The 13676-nt window shown below is 59.2% G+C and overlaps 1 protein-coding gene across 3 annotated transcripts in view; it reads left to right on the forward strand.

Moving 5' to 3' along the window:
- Positions 1-203: 203 nt before the first annotated feature.
- Positions 204-13676, forward strand: part of MPP2 (MAGUK p55 scaffold protein 2) — a 29262-nt gene continuing 15789 nt past the window's right edge. Inside the window, exons 1-4 of one of the 3 annotated variants that reach the window (XM_084615845.1) lie at positions 204-309; positions 7947-8065; positions 10438-10590; positions 12942-13091. In XM_084615845.1, the coding sequence (XP_084471971.1) occupies positions 228-309; positions 7947-8065; positions 10438-10590; positions 12942-13091 (504 nt within the window). In that variant the 5' untranslated portion in view covers positions 204-227. Of the gene's footprint in view, positions 310-7946; positions 8066-10169; positions 10245-10437; positions 10591-12941; positions 13092-13676 lie in introns of those variants that run through there. The other 2 variants (XM_084615846.1, XM_084615847.1) reach the window with 2 other exon arrangements.

Here is a 13676-nt window from a genome sequence, read left to right on the forward strand (position 1 = left end):
GCTGGCATTTTTGGGAGATGCCTGGTCTTCTCTCCAGCCAGTGGCTTCTGCCTCCTCCGCCCTTCCCCACGTGGCGAAAGCGTCGGGCTCAGCCCCATCCATCGCCTGGGCGGGTGAGCTGTCAGGGCAGTGGGATCTGGAGACGGTCGCCGTGGCAGCCAGCTCGGGTACCCGCGTCTCTGAGCAGCAGTGCGGAAGCCTGTTTCTGAGCATCCCTGACCGCAGCCATGAGCAGCAGCCCCGCCAGTGGCGTCTCCTTGGAGGGGATCTCGCTGGATTCCTCCGAGGAGTCCGAGCTCCGCAGGGAAGGTAGGGATTCTCCTCCCCAGCAGATGCATGGCGGTGGGGAGGCTGCTTCTGGAATCATGAGGGGGATTGGCTCCCTCCCTCCCCCCCGCCTTCCCTGCTGCCTCCAGGGCTGTGGTCCAAGCTGAGCTGCGACGTGAGAAGTCAGAGATGCTCGGGCGGGAGAGGAGAGCTGAAAACAGGAGGCCAGTGATGGTATGACTGAGCTGGCCAAACCCCCAGCAAAGGAAGGAAAAGGGACACCGAGATGGGTTGGGGGGCAGAGGCTGTGCTTGAGCCAACTCTGCCCCCAGGGGAACCACTGACCCCCTCCCCCATTTCCCCACTGCTCCTTTCCCCTAGGGGTGCAAATCTAGGTTCTGCTCACCAGGAATGGGCACTGGGCGGGTGAGATGCTGCAGGCTGGGATCTTTGCCAAGATGGCAGAGCTGCCTGGAATTTGGGGGGCAGAAAGGGGGTGGATCTCTGGGGGGGGTTGGTCCCCATCATCATGCTTTTCCCATCCCTTCCAAAGAGATGAATGGCTGGGGGGATATTCCCTCCCCCTGCTACGCAATAGCTTGTATCTGGGGGTGTGGGACACATCAGTTCAGCTCCCTCCTACCTCTGTATTGGCACATTAAGGCACTGTTGCTAACTGGGGCGTGGGGGCAGGGACCAGGGTTTTGGGGTCTCCCTGTGCCCTTGGCTCACCCCGGGGTCTGTACTGGGGAGGGGGTTCAGTATATATAGTGCAAGAGCTGGGTGCCAGCAGGGGCCCTTTGCCTTGCTGACCAGGGCATCACTCGCTCTGTGGGTGGCTCTGCACACATTAGGGGGCCCCCATTGACTTGAGTGGGGTATCACTGTGGGCAGGAGTTGGTCTGTAGTTATTAATACGGGCATTTGGGGGAAGGAAAATTGGATCCACCTCTCTTATCTCCACTGAAATGCACTGGACTGAAGGGGCTTCTCTGGGGGGCAGACTGGAGGTGAATGGGATGGGGGCTGCCAGCATGCGTGCACCTACCCATTCTCCCTTGATTTCCCTTGAGTTTAGACAGTGGCTTATGAACGGGCAGATGCAGTGCTGGGAGCAGCTGCCTTGGGGGGTCCCTGAGGTGGTGACAGAGGGGGGTTGGCGTCCCCGACTGGAGAATGGTACCTACAACAGCCTCATAGAGGAGGGTGCCATGGGTTGTTTCTTTCCTTGGCCTTTCACCTCTGGGGCGCTGGGCTCGGGATTAACCAAGGATCCATGCATCAAGGTGTCTGGTGCTGAAAGCCCGGGTGGTCTTGACACCCACCGCACTGGTGGACACAAGGGGCTCTCTTTCTTTGAGGGATAGCGGTGGAATAGCAGGAGGTGCTGCAGATCATCATCAAGGTACCTGAGGTCCATAGATGGCTCAGGTCTGAGGGGCGTCAGCAGAGCTGGGCGTGGGGCTCAAGACGGACAAGCAGGGGAGTGTGGGTTGGGACCGAGGGACGTTGGCAGAGCTGTGTGTGTTGAGGAGCCTATGACGGCAATGCAGAGTACATAAGAATGGTCGCACTAGGTCGGACGGTCAAGCCCGTATCCAGGATCTGACTGTGGCCGAAGCCAGATGCTTCAGTGGGAGTGAACCGAACAGGGCAATTTCAAGAAATCCATCCCGTCTATCAATCCCAGCTCCTGGCAGTGGGAGATTTAGGGACACCCAGAGCATGGGTTGTGTCCTGGATCATCTTGGCTAATAGTCATTGATGGATCTATCCTCCATGATCTCATCTAATTGTTTTCTTAACACAGTTATACTTTTGGCCTTCACAACATCCCCTGGCAATGAGTTCCGCAGGTTGACTGTGCGTTGTGTGAAGAAATACTTCCTTATGTTTGTTTTAAACCTTCTGCGTATTCATTTAATCAGGTGACCCCAAGTTCTTGTGGTACGTGAAGGGGTAAATAACATATCCTTATTCACTTTCTCCTTGCCATTCATGATTTTATAGATCTGTATCATATCTCTCCTTAGTCGTCTCTATTCTAAAATAAACAGCCCTGGTCTTTTTAATTGCTCCTCATATGGAAGCTGTTCCATACCCCTAATCATTTTCATTGCCCTTCTCTGCACTTTTCCCAATTCCAATATATCTTTTTTGAGACAGGGCAAGCAGAACTGCATGCAGTATTCAGGGTGTGGGTCTACCATGGATATATACAGTGGCATTATGACATTTTCTCTTTTATTATCTGTCCCTTTCCTAATGGTTCCTAACAATGTGTTGGCTTTTTTTTGACTGCCCCTGCACCCTGAGCAGGTGTTTTCAGAGAACTATCCATGGTGACACCAAGAGCTCTTTCTGGAGTGGTAACAGCTAATTTAGACCCCCTCCTTTTGAATGGATAGTTGGGATTACGTTTCCCAGTGCGCATTACTTCGCAGTTATCACCATTGAATTTCATCTGCCATTTTGTTGCCCAGTCGCCCAGTTCAGTGAGATCTCTTTGTAACTCTTCGCAGTCTGCTTTGGACTCGGCTATCTTGAGTCGTTTGGTGTCGTGTGCAAATTTTGCCATCTCACTGGTCACCCCCTTTTCCAGATTGTTTATGAATGGGGTGAGCAACACTGATCCCTGTGCAGATCCTTGGGGAATGCCACTATTTACTCCTTTCCATGGTGAAAACTGACCATTTATTGCTACTCTTGGTTTCCTGTCTTTGGACCAGTTACTGATCCGTCAGGGGACCTTCCCCCTTACCCCAGGACTGCGTCCTTTGCTTAAGAGCCTTTGGTGAGAGCCCTTGGGCTGGTCTACACCAGGGGTTCTCAACCGTTTCCTTTCTGAGGCCCTCCCCTGACCCCACATGCTAAAAAATTCCACAGCATTCAGGGGTAGCAAGCAGGGCAATTGCTCGGGCTTTGGCATTCTGCCCTGGGCCCCAGTGAGTCTAACGCCAGCCCTGCTCTCTGGCTTATTTTGGCAGCCACCCTGAAACCTGGTCGCGGCCCCGCAGGGGCCCTGGACCCCCCAGTTGAGAACAGCTGGTCTACACTATGGAATTAGATCGACCCAAGGCAGGTCCTGTGGAAAATGTCAACACTTAAATTTCACGCCTGTGGACGTAACTGCCTCGCTACGCCGACTTAATAACTCCACCTCTCCGAGTGGTGTAGAGTGCAGGTCACTGCAGTGTCAATGGAGATATTTTCCCTTTCAGTATCTATCCCTTTCCCAATTGCGCTGGCTTTTGGGACTGCTGCTGCACAGGGTAGACGCTGGGTTGCTTACGGCAGGACTGTTCCTGGCTTTCAGGAGCCTGCCCCACACTGCCCCACGTGGACAGTACAATCGAAGCCAGCTCTCCTGGTGAGGAGGCGCGTGGCCGGCATGAGGAGCACCGTGTGGATACGCACGAGCCGTGTCATTACTGCGATGCCGGCCCGTGGGCGTAAATTCGGTCAGCTGCGTTTTGTCGTGTAGACAGGGCCCTGGAGGACTGTGGGCCCCAGGCCAGAGATGCAGTGGGGACGGACTGCTGGGAGGATGTGACCCCTTAGTCGGCGGGCGACTGCTGCCGATTAGAGGTGCTGCTCGTTTCGGAACTGCCTCTGGGTTCATGGGCCTAGTTAACCCTTTAATGGCAGGATTGTCAAAACTCCCTTGTGCTGAGCTGGGGGGTCTCGCTGCTCAGCCTGTGTTGATTGAAACGTCGCTGCTCTTCCCTTGTGTGACAGGCCAGCTCCAGAGAGTTCGGCACAGGGGCACCTGTTTGCCCCTGCCCGTGCCCACATTTCTGCCCGGGCTCCGTAGGACACGTGTGGTCACACACTTGCACTTATCACCCACGTACACACGTGGAGACAGAGCTAGTGCACGTCTCGACGCTCACACTCCGGCCTGTAGGTTCAGACACTTGCCCGCAGATACCCGGGCGCTTGTTTGGCACATCCCTGCCCAGACTCGACCACGTTTGCACGTCCAGTGACGAGCGTGCACTCACATGCCCCCATTGGCACCTGGAGACCCCAGTCATGCACCAGCACCCCATTGTGCAAGGGGCTGTACAAACCCAGAACAAAGTCACTACCTGCTCCAAGGCACTTGGTGCATGCCTGTGGGTTCGCACATGTTCTGACTCACAGATCTGTACTGTCCGTCCCTAACACTGCGTGTGTTCTCCCATCCCATTGGCATGCACACAGATGTATTTATGCCTCCCCCTGTCTCCAAAAACATTATTTTTATTCAGGTTACCATAGCGACTGAGATGGGTGGGCCCAGCTGGGTGATGTGCAAACACCTTGTCCCTCCCCCAAAGAGCTTACAGTGTAAAGGGACAAAGGGGAAACTGAGGCACAGCAAGGGACTGTGACTTGCCCACGCTTGCCCAGCACCAGAGCTGGGAATAGAAGGCAGATTTCCTGAATCCTCGTCCAGTGCTGCCTCTGTTCACAGCCGTCTGTCTGCCCCCAGAGTGGGGTTGGGAATGGCACCTTGCCGTGATGAATACAACCATCCACAGAGGGAATATTCATGGGACGCTCTGTGTGTCCTGCCCCGTTCCCATGCAAATCGTCCCCTTATCCCCACTCCCTATCTCCGCTATGGCCCTAGGCTGCAGGTTCGGCTGCTGGTGCCCTCTCTCCTTTTCCTGCATGCCCTGTCTCCTGGGCACGGGCCCAGCTTGCCCCAGCCAACAGCTCCATTCCCCTAGCCCCGGTGGGGTCTGTAAAGAGGAGCCGGCTTGTGTTACCTCCCTGATTTGGCCTCCCCCTCCGGCCCCACAGCAGGAGCCCAGGAGCAGGGTCTGATCCGCTGAAGTCACCCCCCCTGGAATGTGGGCAGCACGGAGCAGTAAACAGCCTCCAGCCTGGCTGCTCCCCCGCCCCCAACCACATGCAGCTGCTGCATTCAGTGGCCTGGAGCCAAATCTCTTATTAATGAGCTCGGTGGATGGGGCATTCGGGGACAGACGCTCGTCGCTCGCTGCCTCGGTGGCTTGTTTGTGGTTTGGGCACATGTGTTTTGGGGGGCCACCCCCCCAATTCGTTCCTGAGCAGTCGAGGTGCATTGGGAGGCATTTTCCAGTGAGCCAGCTGGTCCCAGCTGGGGTCCTACCAGTGCCCCCCCAACTCCTCAGGGATCCCCAAATCCAGGGTTTCTCCCATAACACCCCCCCCTCACTCCAACCCCTGAGGAGGATCCAGCTGAACCCTGGATTCCCCACCTCACCCCATAAAGGGATCTGCCAAATCTGGGCTTTCTCCTCAGAACACCCCCTACCCCTAATGAGATCCCCCCGAATCCAGGATTGCCCCTCACCCCACCTGCTCACTTGTACCCCTCCTAGGTTCTGTCCAAGCCCCCATATTTCCTTTGACAACCTTCTGGGTCCCAGATTCCACCCCCCCTCCCCCCCGCTTCACAGAAAGTAGCTATAAATATTCCAATGTGTTTAATATTTAACTCCCCGGCTCCACAAAGGAGATCGTTGCTGTGGATTCCAGGTGGATTGTTGGGGCTGCACCTTCACCAGTGGGGCTATTGCCTGGGGCAGGGAGCTCACCACGGGAGGGTGGGTGATGTGTGCTTGGAGTCGAGGGTGAGTCCTGCCCTGATCTATCAGGGGCAGTGCAGGTTCCTACGTTACCCTGGCATCAAAGCTCCTCCCAGTCTTCAGTATATTTACCCTCATCACATCATAGAATATCAGAGTTGGAAGGGACCTCAGGAGGTCATCTAGTCCAACCCCCTGCTCAAAGCAGGATCAGTCCCCAATTTGTGCCCCAGATCCCTAAATGGCCCCCTCAAGGATTGAACTCACAACCCTGGGTTTAGCAGGCCAATGCTCAAACCACTGAGACATCCCTGTGAGCCAGGGCGGTGCTGTGATCCCCGGGTTACAGATGGAGAACCGAGGCGCAGAGAGACTGAGGGGATGTTTACGAGGTAATTAGACACTGGGGTTGGCTCGTGCCAGCCGACTTGGGCTCGCTGGGGCCGGGGTAAGGGGCTGTTTGATTGCGGCTTGGAGATGTTCGGGAGCCGGGGCTCTAGGATCCTGGGAGGGTCTCGGAGCTCGGGCTGCAGTCTGAACCCGAACGCCTACCCTGCAATCAAACAGTCCCTTAGCCCGGGCCCTGCGAGCCCGAGTCGGCTGGCACAGGCCAGTGGTGGGTGAATAATTGCAGTGTAGACACACCCTAGGTGACCTTCCCAAGGTCACGCAGGGTGTTTGTGTCAGAGCACATGCCCAAGCCAGCACCTTAACCATTGGGCCATCCTTCCCCTCACTTTGCTCCCCCAACAGTGGAGATGGGCCTCACTCGAACCCCCCCAGATCTGAACGATGGGGTCCAGTCCAAATTGTGCAGCCGGGACCCACCTCCTTTCTGCTCCAATCTGAGACCAACTCTCCTTCCCCCCCCTGCCCCTTTAAGAGCCCCGGATCCAATGCCCATACCCTTAAAGGGACAGGATCCTGGGGGTGGCGACATCTGTTCCGAGATTGGGGTCACTTCTCATCAACCCGAAAGCGAGCCGGACACGTGGGACAGGGCAGGAGGCTGGCTGAGTTGCAGATGGCACAGCTCGTCCTCCCCACCCGGATTCTCCACCCTTGCCCATTTCTACAGCCACACCTGCCTCCCGCCCTCCTGGGTGGTGCTGGGAAATTCTCGGGTTGTTTCTTTCTTTAAGGAGAAAATGCACCTTTCCCTGCCGGCGCCTGTTACCAGTTGGGGTGCCGGGGGGAGAGTGGGGGGTCTCGTGGCTGACTGGGTGCTGAGCCATCTGCCTGCAGAGAGGGGGCAGGGCAGGGGGCCGTGGTGATGAAGTGGCTAATTGCCAGATGCAAATTGGCCCCGTTTGAAGGGGTTAGGAAGTGGCCTTCTCCCAGGGGTCCCAAAGCAGGATGGCCTGACTCTGACCGATCTTGGGGTCATGCTGATTGCCAGATTTGGGGCCAGGAAGGAATTTACCCCCCTTGGGCAGATTGGGCTGGGACCTTGGAGTTTTTTGCCTTCAGCTTGGGGAGGTGGTCCCTGGCTCGGTTCATCTGCACGTCTCTCGCCTGGTCAATTCCCTGCCATTGCAAGGGGCTCAGGCTCTGGTGGCCCCTTAGGCTCTCCTGTTCTCGGCCTGGGGTCCACAACAATTTACTTTGCTGCGGGCTGGCTTAAGTGGAACTAACGCCATTGGGTTCAGGGGGTCTATCTGTGCGACAGGCGATGGCTTGTTCCTTACAGGAGGTCAGACGAGATGAGCTAATGGTCCTTTCTGGCCTGAAACTACACACTCCTCTTTGGCCCGAGGGTGTCTCAGAAGGACAGGGACCCGGGGGTGGGGTGAGGGGTTGTCACTGAGACCACCCCATCCCCTGTCTGTTTGCCAGCGCCCCGAGCAGCTCATTCTGGGCAGCTGTGTGGCTGATTCTTCTCTCAAGGTGGTCGCAGCTTGGGACGGAGTGTGCCAGGCTGTGGGTGGTTGAATCCTGCTGGTAGGGTCTGGGTCAACCCTGTGCCCCGGCAGAGGCAGTGCGGGGCCTTGACGTCCGCCCTGTGTGGCTCTTTCTTTTTCTTCTCCTCCTCCCTCCGTCTCTGCCCCGCTTCCTTGCACTGGGATTCCCCCGCTTTCACCCTGCCCTCTTCTTCTGCACCCCTATTTCTTCCCCCAGCCATGCAGCAGGTGCTGGACAACCTGAGCGACCTACCCAACTCCACCGGGGCGGCTGACCTGGATCTCATCTTCCTCCGAGGCATCATGGAGAGTCCAATAGTAAGATCCTTGGCTAAGGTACAGTCGCATGGGGTGGCTGGGGAAGGGGCAGCAGCTGTGTTTGAATCTGCTTTTCCCGATCAAGTGCAACTTCCCCTGTCCCGGTCTTCCTGCCGCAGGTGCCTTTGTGCGGCGGTTCTGTTGCACAGTCGTCCCTGGCTCTCCCTTGTGTTTCCATTTCCATGGGCGGGCTGGGGTAGCTGCTACCAGGCCAGGCTCTTCTGGGTGTGGCTGGGAGCCACTGATGTCTGGCCTGGCCCCAGCTTTAGCCCCCTGCACTGGTATAGAGGGTCACCACCTCCTGTGACCTTGGACTGCAGCTGGCCTCCCCCAGGCCCCCCTTGGCCAATCGCATCCAGCTGCAAAGTGCACAGGTCTGGAGCGGGGGGTCATGCGCGTGGATGGGTGTGCAACGCCTGTGCGAGCGTGTGGCGTGTCAGCGGTTGAGTTGATCGAGTGGGGGTGACGCGTGTGTAACGGGGAGGAGGTGGGTGTGAGATTCTGGGAGTAGGGGTGTGTGTGTGTGTGTGTGGATGAAGCTGTTTGGGAGGGGGTTGTGGGTATATGTGCGTGTGGAGTTTGTAGGTGACACGGGTCTGTGGATGCTTGTGCGTGCGTGTGGTTTTGAATGTCACTGGCTGATCGTTTTGGGTGCTTTTCCGAAGGGTCTGACTGTATAGTGGGGTTGTATGAATGTGTGGGACACAGGTTGTGCTTCCCAGGTTGTCTGCGTGTGCTCCAATGAGCTTGTGTGTGCAGATTGGTCACACTTTGGAGCATGCTGGTTACACTGGTGGGTGGCGATGCACTCGCGCCTGTCTGTCTGCTGGCTCCAGCCTGTGTGTTTGTTCACGCACCCGTGTGCTGGCTCCAGTGTGTGGGTGTGAGTCTGTGTGTGACAATGTTATTTTTAGTACCCTTCTGTGCCTTGCTCCTCTGGGTGCCCAGGCAGTGACCTCCCACCCTGCCAGCCCCCGTCACTGGCACCGACAGAGGGGGAGAGGAGAGGCACCAATTCAAGCAGGCTGGAGATGGGCTAGCTTGCTGGGCTGCTCCCGGGCTTGGCTGTCGGAGTCCCTCGGGGGGCCGGGTGACGAGCGTGGGGGGGGGGCTGGCGGTGAAGTGCCGGAGGCACAGACCCACGGGGCTGGAGGCGCTCAGGAGAGGGAGATTTCTGCTCCCCAGTTCTTCTCTCCTCACTACTCTGCCAGGCCGACCCCCCGCCTCTCCCGGAGGGCTAGTGGCTGGAAGACGTGTGTCTGCCTGCCTGGATGCTGTGTGTGTGTGTGTGTGTGTGTGTGCTACCGTGTGTGTGTGGGCATACCAGCGCTCTGTGTGTGTGCGTGTGCGTGCGTGTGCGTGTGTGTGTCTGTGTGTGTGTGTGTCTGTGTGTGTGTGCGCGCATACCAGCGCTCTGTGTGTGTGTGTGTGTGTGTGGGCATACCAGCCGTGTGGGCATATGAGCAGTGTGTGTGTGTGTGTGTGCATACCAGCGCTCTGTGTGTGTGTGTGTGTGTGTGTGCTACCGTGTGTGTGCGCATACCAGCACTCTGTGCGTGTGTGTGTGTGCGCATACCAGCACTGTGTGTGCGTGTGTGTGTCTGTGCGTGTGTCTGTATGAGTGTGTGTGTCTGTGTGTGTGTCTGTGCGCATACCAGCACTCTGTGCGTGTGTGTGTGTGCGCATACCAGCACTGTGTGTGCGTGTGTGTGTCTGTGCGTGTGTCTGTATGAGTGTGTGTGTCTGTGTGTGTGTCTGTGCGCATACCAGCACTGTGTGTGTGTGTGCGTGCGTGTGTGCGCGCGCGTGTGTCTGTGTGCGCGCGCGCGCGTGTGTGTCTGCGTGTGTGTGTGTCTGTGTGTGCGTGTGTGTGTGCGTGTGCGTGTGTGTGTCTCTGTGTGTGTGTCTCTGTGTGTGTGTCTGTGTGTGTGTGTGTGTGCGTGTGTGTGCGCGTGTGTGTGTGTGCGTGTGCATACCAGCACTATAGGGCAAGCAGGGAATACGGGGGGGGGAGGGGTGCAAGATGCCCGGAGGCCCGATCAGCGGCTGTGACAGCTGGCGTGGCCGAGTCTCAGCGGATTCCACCGCCCGCCCCTCCCCGTTTTAGCCCCAGAGATGCTGGGCTGGGTGGGGCTGGCCTCGCCGACGGGCCCCTTGCCCCCTGCCATCCTGTTGTTGCCTAGGAGCAGATGCTGGGGTATTAAGCACCATGTGATCGGGCGTCTGTGTCACAGGGCTGGGGGTGGCAGGGGGCCAGGTGCGGCATCACAAGCCCCCCCCCCGTCTCTTCCTTTCCGCGCAGGGCCCGGCGCCTTGCTCTCGCCGGCCAGGGGCTGCAGGCGGACGGGGGCTAACGGGGTTTGTCTGGGCTCTCTCATCCCCCTCCGCAGGCCCACGAGCGCCTGGAGGAGACCAAGCTGGAGGCCGTGAGGGACAATAACGTGGAGCTGGTGCAGGAGATCCTGCAGGACATCGCCCACGTCGCTGGGAGCAACAGCACGGCCGCCGAGCTGGCATGCATCCTGCAGGAGCCCCACTTCCAGGTGCCGCCGGGGGGCAGGGCTGAGCATGGCCCTCTGGCTGTGTGTGGGGGGCAGGGGGTCTGGCTGGGGTCTGGGGGGCAGGGCTGAGCATGCCCCTCTGGCTGGGTGTGTGGGGCAGGGGGTCCAGCTGGGATCTGGGGGACAGGCAGGCTGGCCAGGGTTATGCCCTTCTGGCTGCGTGTGTGGGGCAGGGGGGCTGGCTGGGATCTGGGGGGCAGGGCTGAGCATGCCCCTCTGGCTGCGTGTGTGGGGCAGGGGGTCCAGCTGGGATCTGGGGGACAGGCAGGCTGGCCAGGGTTATGCCCCTCTGGCTGCGTGTGTGGGGCAGGGGGCTGGCTGGGATCTGGGCGGCAGGGAGGCTGGCCAGGGTTACGCTCCTCTGGCTGCGTGTGTGTGGCAGGGGGTCCAGCTGGGATCTGGGGGGCAGGGCTGAGCATGCCCCTCTGGCTGTGTGTGTGGGGCAGGGGGTCCAGCTGGGATCTCGGGGACAGGCAGGCTGGCCAGGGTTATGCCCCTCTGGCTGCGTGTGTGGGGCAGGGGGTCCGGCTGGGATCTGGGGGGCAGGGGGTATAGCCAGGGTTACACCCCTCTGGCTGTGTGTGTGTGGCAGGGGGTCCAGCTGAGATCTGGGGGATGGGCAGGTGTCACGGAGTCCCTGGGCGATGCTCTGGAACTGCTCCCCATGAAGCCAGTCAGGACTCTGGGGAAGTCGCCTTTCTGGGAGCAGCCTGTCTTCAGGACACACAGCTCACACAACTTCCACCTTCCTGGGTCTGACCTCGGAGCATTCAGCATCCTCTGCCCCTCCGTGCGCTTCCCCCAGCGAGTCCACTCAGGCAGGGCTCCTGGGGAAGCCAGAGGATCCTGCCCCCCAACTTCGCAGTCAGACGTGACTCTCAGCCAGCCAGTAAAACAGAAGGTTTATTAGACGACAGGAACATGGTCTAACACAGAGCTTGCAGGTGCAGAGAACAGGACCCCTCAGCTGGGTCCATTTTGGGGGGCAGTGAGCCAGACAACCATGTCTGCACTTCACTCCTTGTCCCCAGCCAGCTCCAAACTGCCTCCCCCTCCAGCCCCTCCTCCTCTGGGCTTTGTCCCTTTCCCGGGCCAGGAGGTCACCTGATTCCTTTGTTCTCCAGCCCTTTAGCTCTCACCTTGCAGGGGGGAAGGGCGCAGGCCATCAGTTGCCAGGAAACAGGGTGTCGGCCATTCTCTGTGTCCAGACCCCTCCACACACGCTGCACACAGTGAAGTCAGCCCTCTAGGGCTCTGCAATGATCATACACCCTTACCCCACCACCTAGATACTTAAGAACTGCATGGGGAAACTGAGGCACCCCCACACTATTCAGAGGAAACATTAAGAACAGTCCCACTTCGTCACAGCAGGTTGGCCAGGGTCATGCCCCTCTGGCTGCGTTTGTGTGGCAGGGGGTCCGGCTGGGATCTGGGGGACAGGATGGCTGGCCAGGGTCATGCCCCTCTGGTTGCGTTTGTGTGGCAGGGGGTCCGGCTGGAATCTGGGGGCAGGGAGGCTGGCCAGGGTCATGCTCCTCTGGCTGTGTGTGTGTGGCAGGGGGTCTGGCTGGGATCTGGGGGACAGGGGGGCTGGCCAGGGTCACGTCCTTCTGGCTGTGTGCGGGGTGGGGTGGGGTGGGGAGGGCTCTAGCTGGGATCTGGGTCATGCCATAATCCAGACAATGTTGCTCTCAATGCTTTATCCTCTGGAAGGTGGTAGCACAATGGGACCAGCTCCTGGGATCAGGGGCCGATTGGGCAAATAGCTCCCCAGATCCAGCCCCCGCCCCTGCCCCTGGAAGCTCCCGGTCTGGGATTGAGACGCTCGGCCGCAGCCGGGTACACAGAGAGGGTGGGGAGCTACCAGCACAGACAGTGTGAGCAAAGCAGCCCAGGGTGGAGGGTGGGATCTGACAGGGATCTGGTTCGGGCCTCATCAGCTAGAGTTTGGCTGAGATCTGGCTGGGATCCGGCCTGTGCCATGCGGCCTGGGATCTGGTCATGATCTAGGCTGTGTTGCATTGGCTGGGACTGGGTCTGTGCCATGTGGGCTGGGATCCGGCTGGGACTGGGTCTGTGCCATGCGGGCTGGGATCCGTCTGGGATCAGGTCTGTGCCATGAGGGCTGGGAGCTGGTCTGTGCCATGCGGGCTTGGATCCGGCTGGGATCAGGTCTGTGCCATGAGGGCTGGGAGCTGGTTTGTGCCACGTGGGCCAGGATCTGGGGGAGATCCAGTCTGTTTCCTGTCTGCGCTCTGCGTGCGGTGGACAAAGCCTCTTCTCCCCTGCTAACATCCCTCCCTTTCCTCCCCTCGCGCTGGGGCTCTCAGTCTCTCCTGGAAACCCACGACTCGGTGGCCTCCAAGAGCTACGAGACACCCCCGCCCAGCCCCCTCCTGGACCCCATGTTCAACAACCAGCCGGTGCCGCCGGATGCCGTGCGCATGGTGGGGATCCGCAAGACGGCCGCTGAGCACCTGGTGAGCCTGGGGACGGGGTGGCTGGGGTGGGGGCTCCTGTCAGCCAGCCGGGTGCCCACGGGGAGCCTGGCAGGGGCGTGCACGTCCCACGGGAAGGATGGTCCTGAGCATTACCAGCTCTCTAGTAACATGGGCTGCCCAGTGTGGGCCTGGCCCCCTTCCCCCCAGCTCTGTGTCTGCACAGAAGGCTGGGGAGGCCCCTCCGGGGTCCTGCCGCAGCCTCTTCCCCCACAGCGCCGGCTGCCATCCAGGCCTCCCTCCTCCCACCCTGGCAGGGCATCAGTGCCGCTCTATTAATCGGTCTGTCCCACGCTTGGCGAGGCGCCGGAGTTCAGCATCGCTGCAGGGAGGGGAAAGGGAATGTGTGTGTGTGTGTGTGGGGGGGGGGTGCATGTGTGGGAGGAGGCTGAGGGGATGTCTGTGTGTGTGTGTGTGGGGGGGGTGTGTCTATGTAGGGGAAACGGGGGGGTAGAGATGGGAGTGTGGGGGAGGAAGTGTGCGAGGATGGGGGTGTGTATGGGGGGAGGGATTGGGGGGGGCTGAGTCTGAGGGGAGGAGGTGTGAGGATTGGGGTGTGTGGGGTTG

Source organism: Lepidochelys olivacea (assembly GCF_965140295.1).
Source record: "Lepidochelys olivacea isolate rLepOli2 genome assembly, chromosome: 27".
Taxonomy (NCBI): Eukaryota; Metazoa; Chordata; order Testudines; family Cheloniidae; genus Lepidochelys; species Lepidochelys olivacea.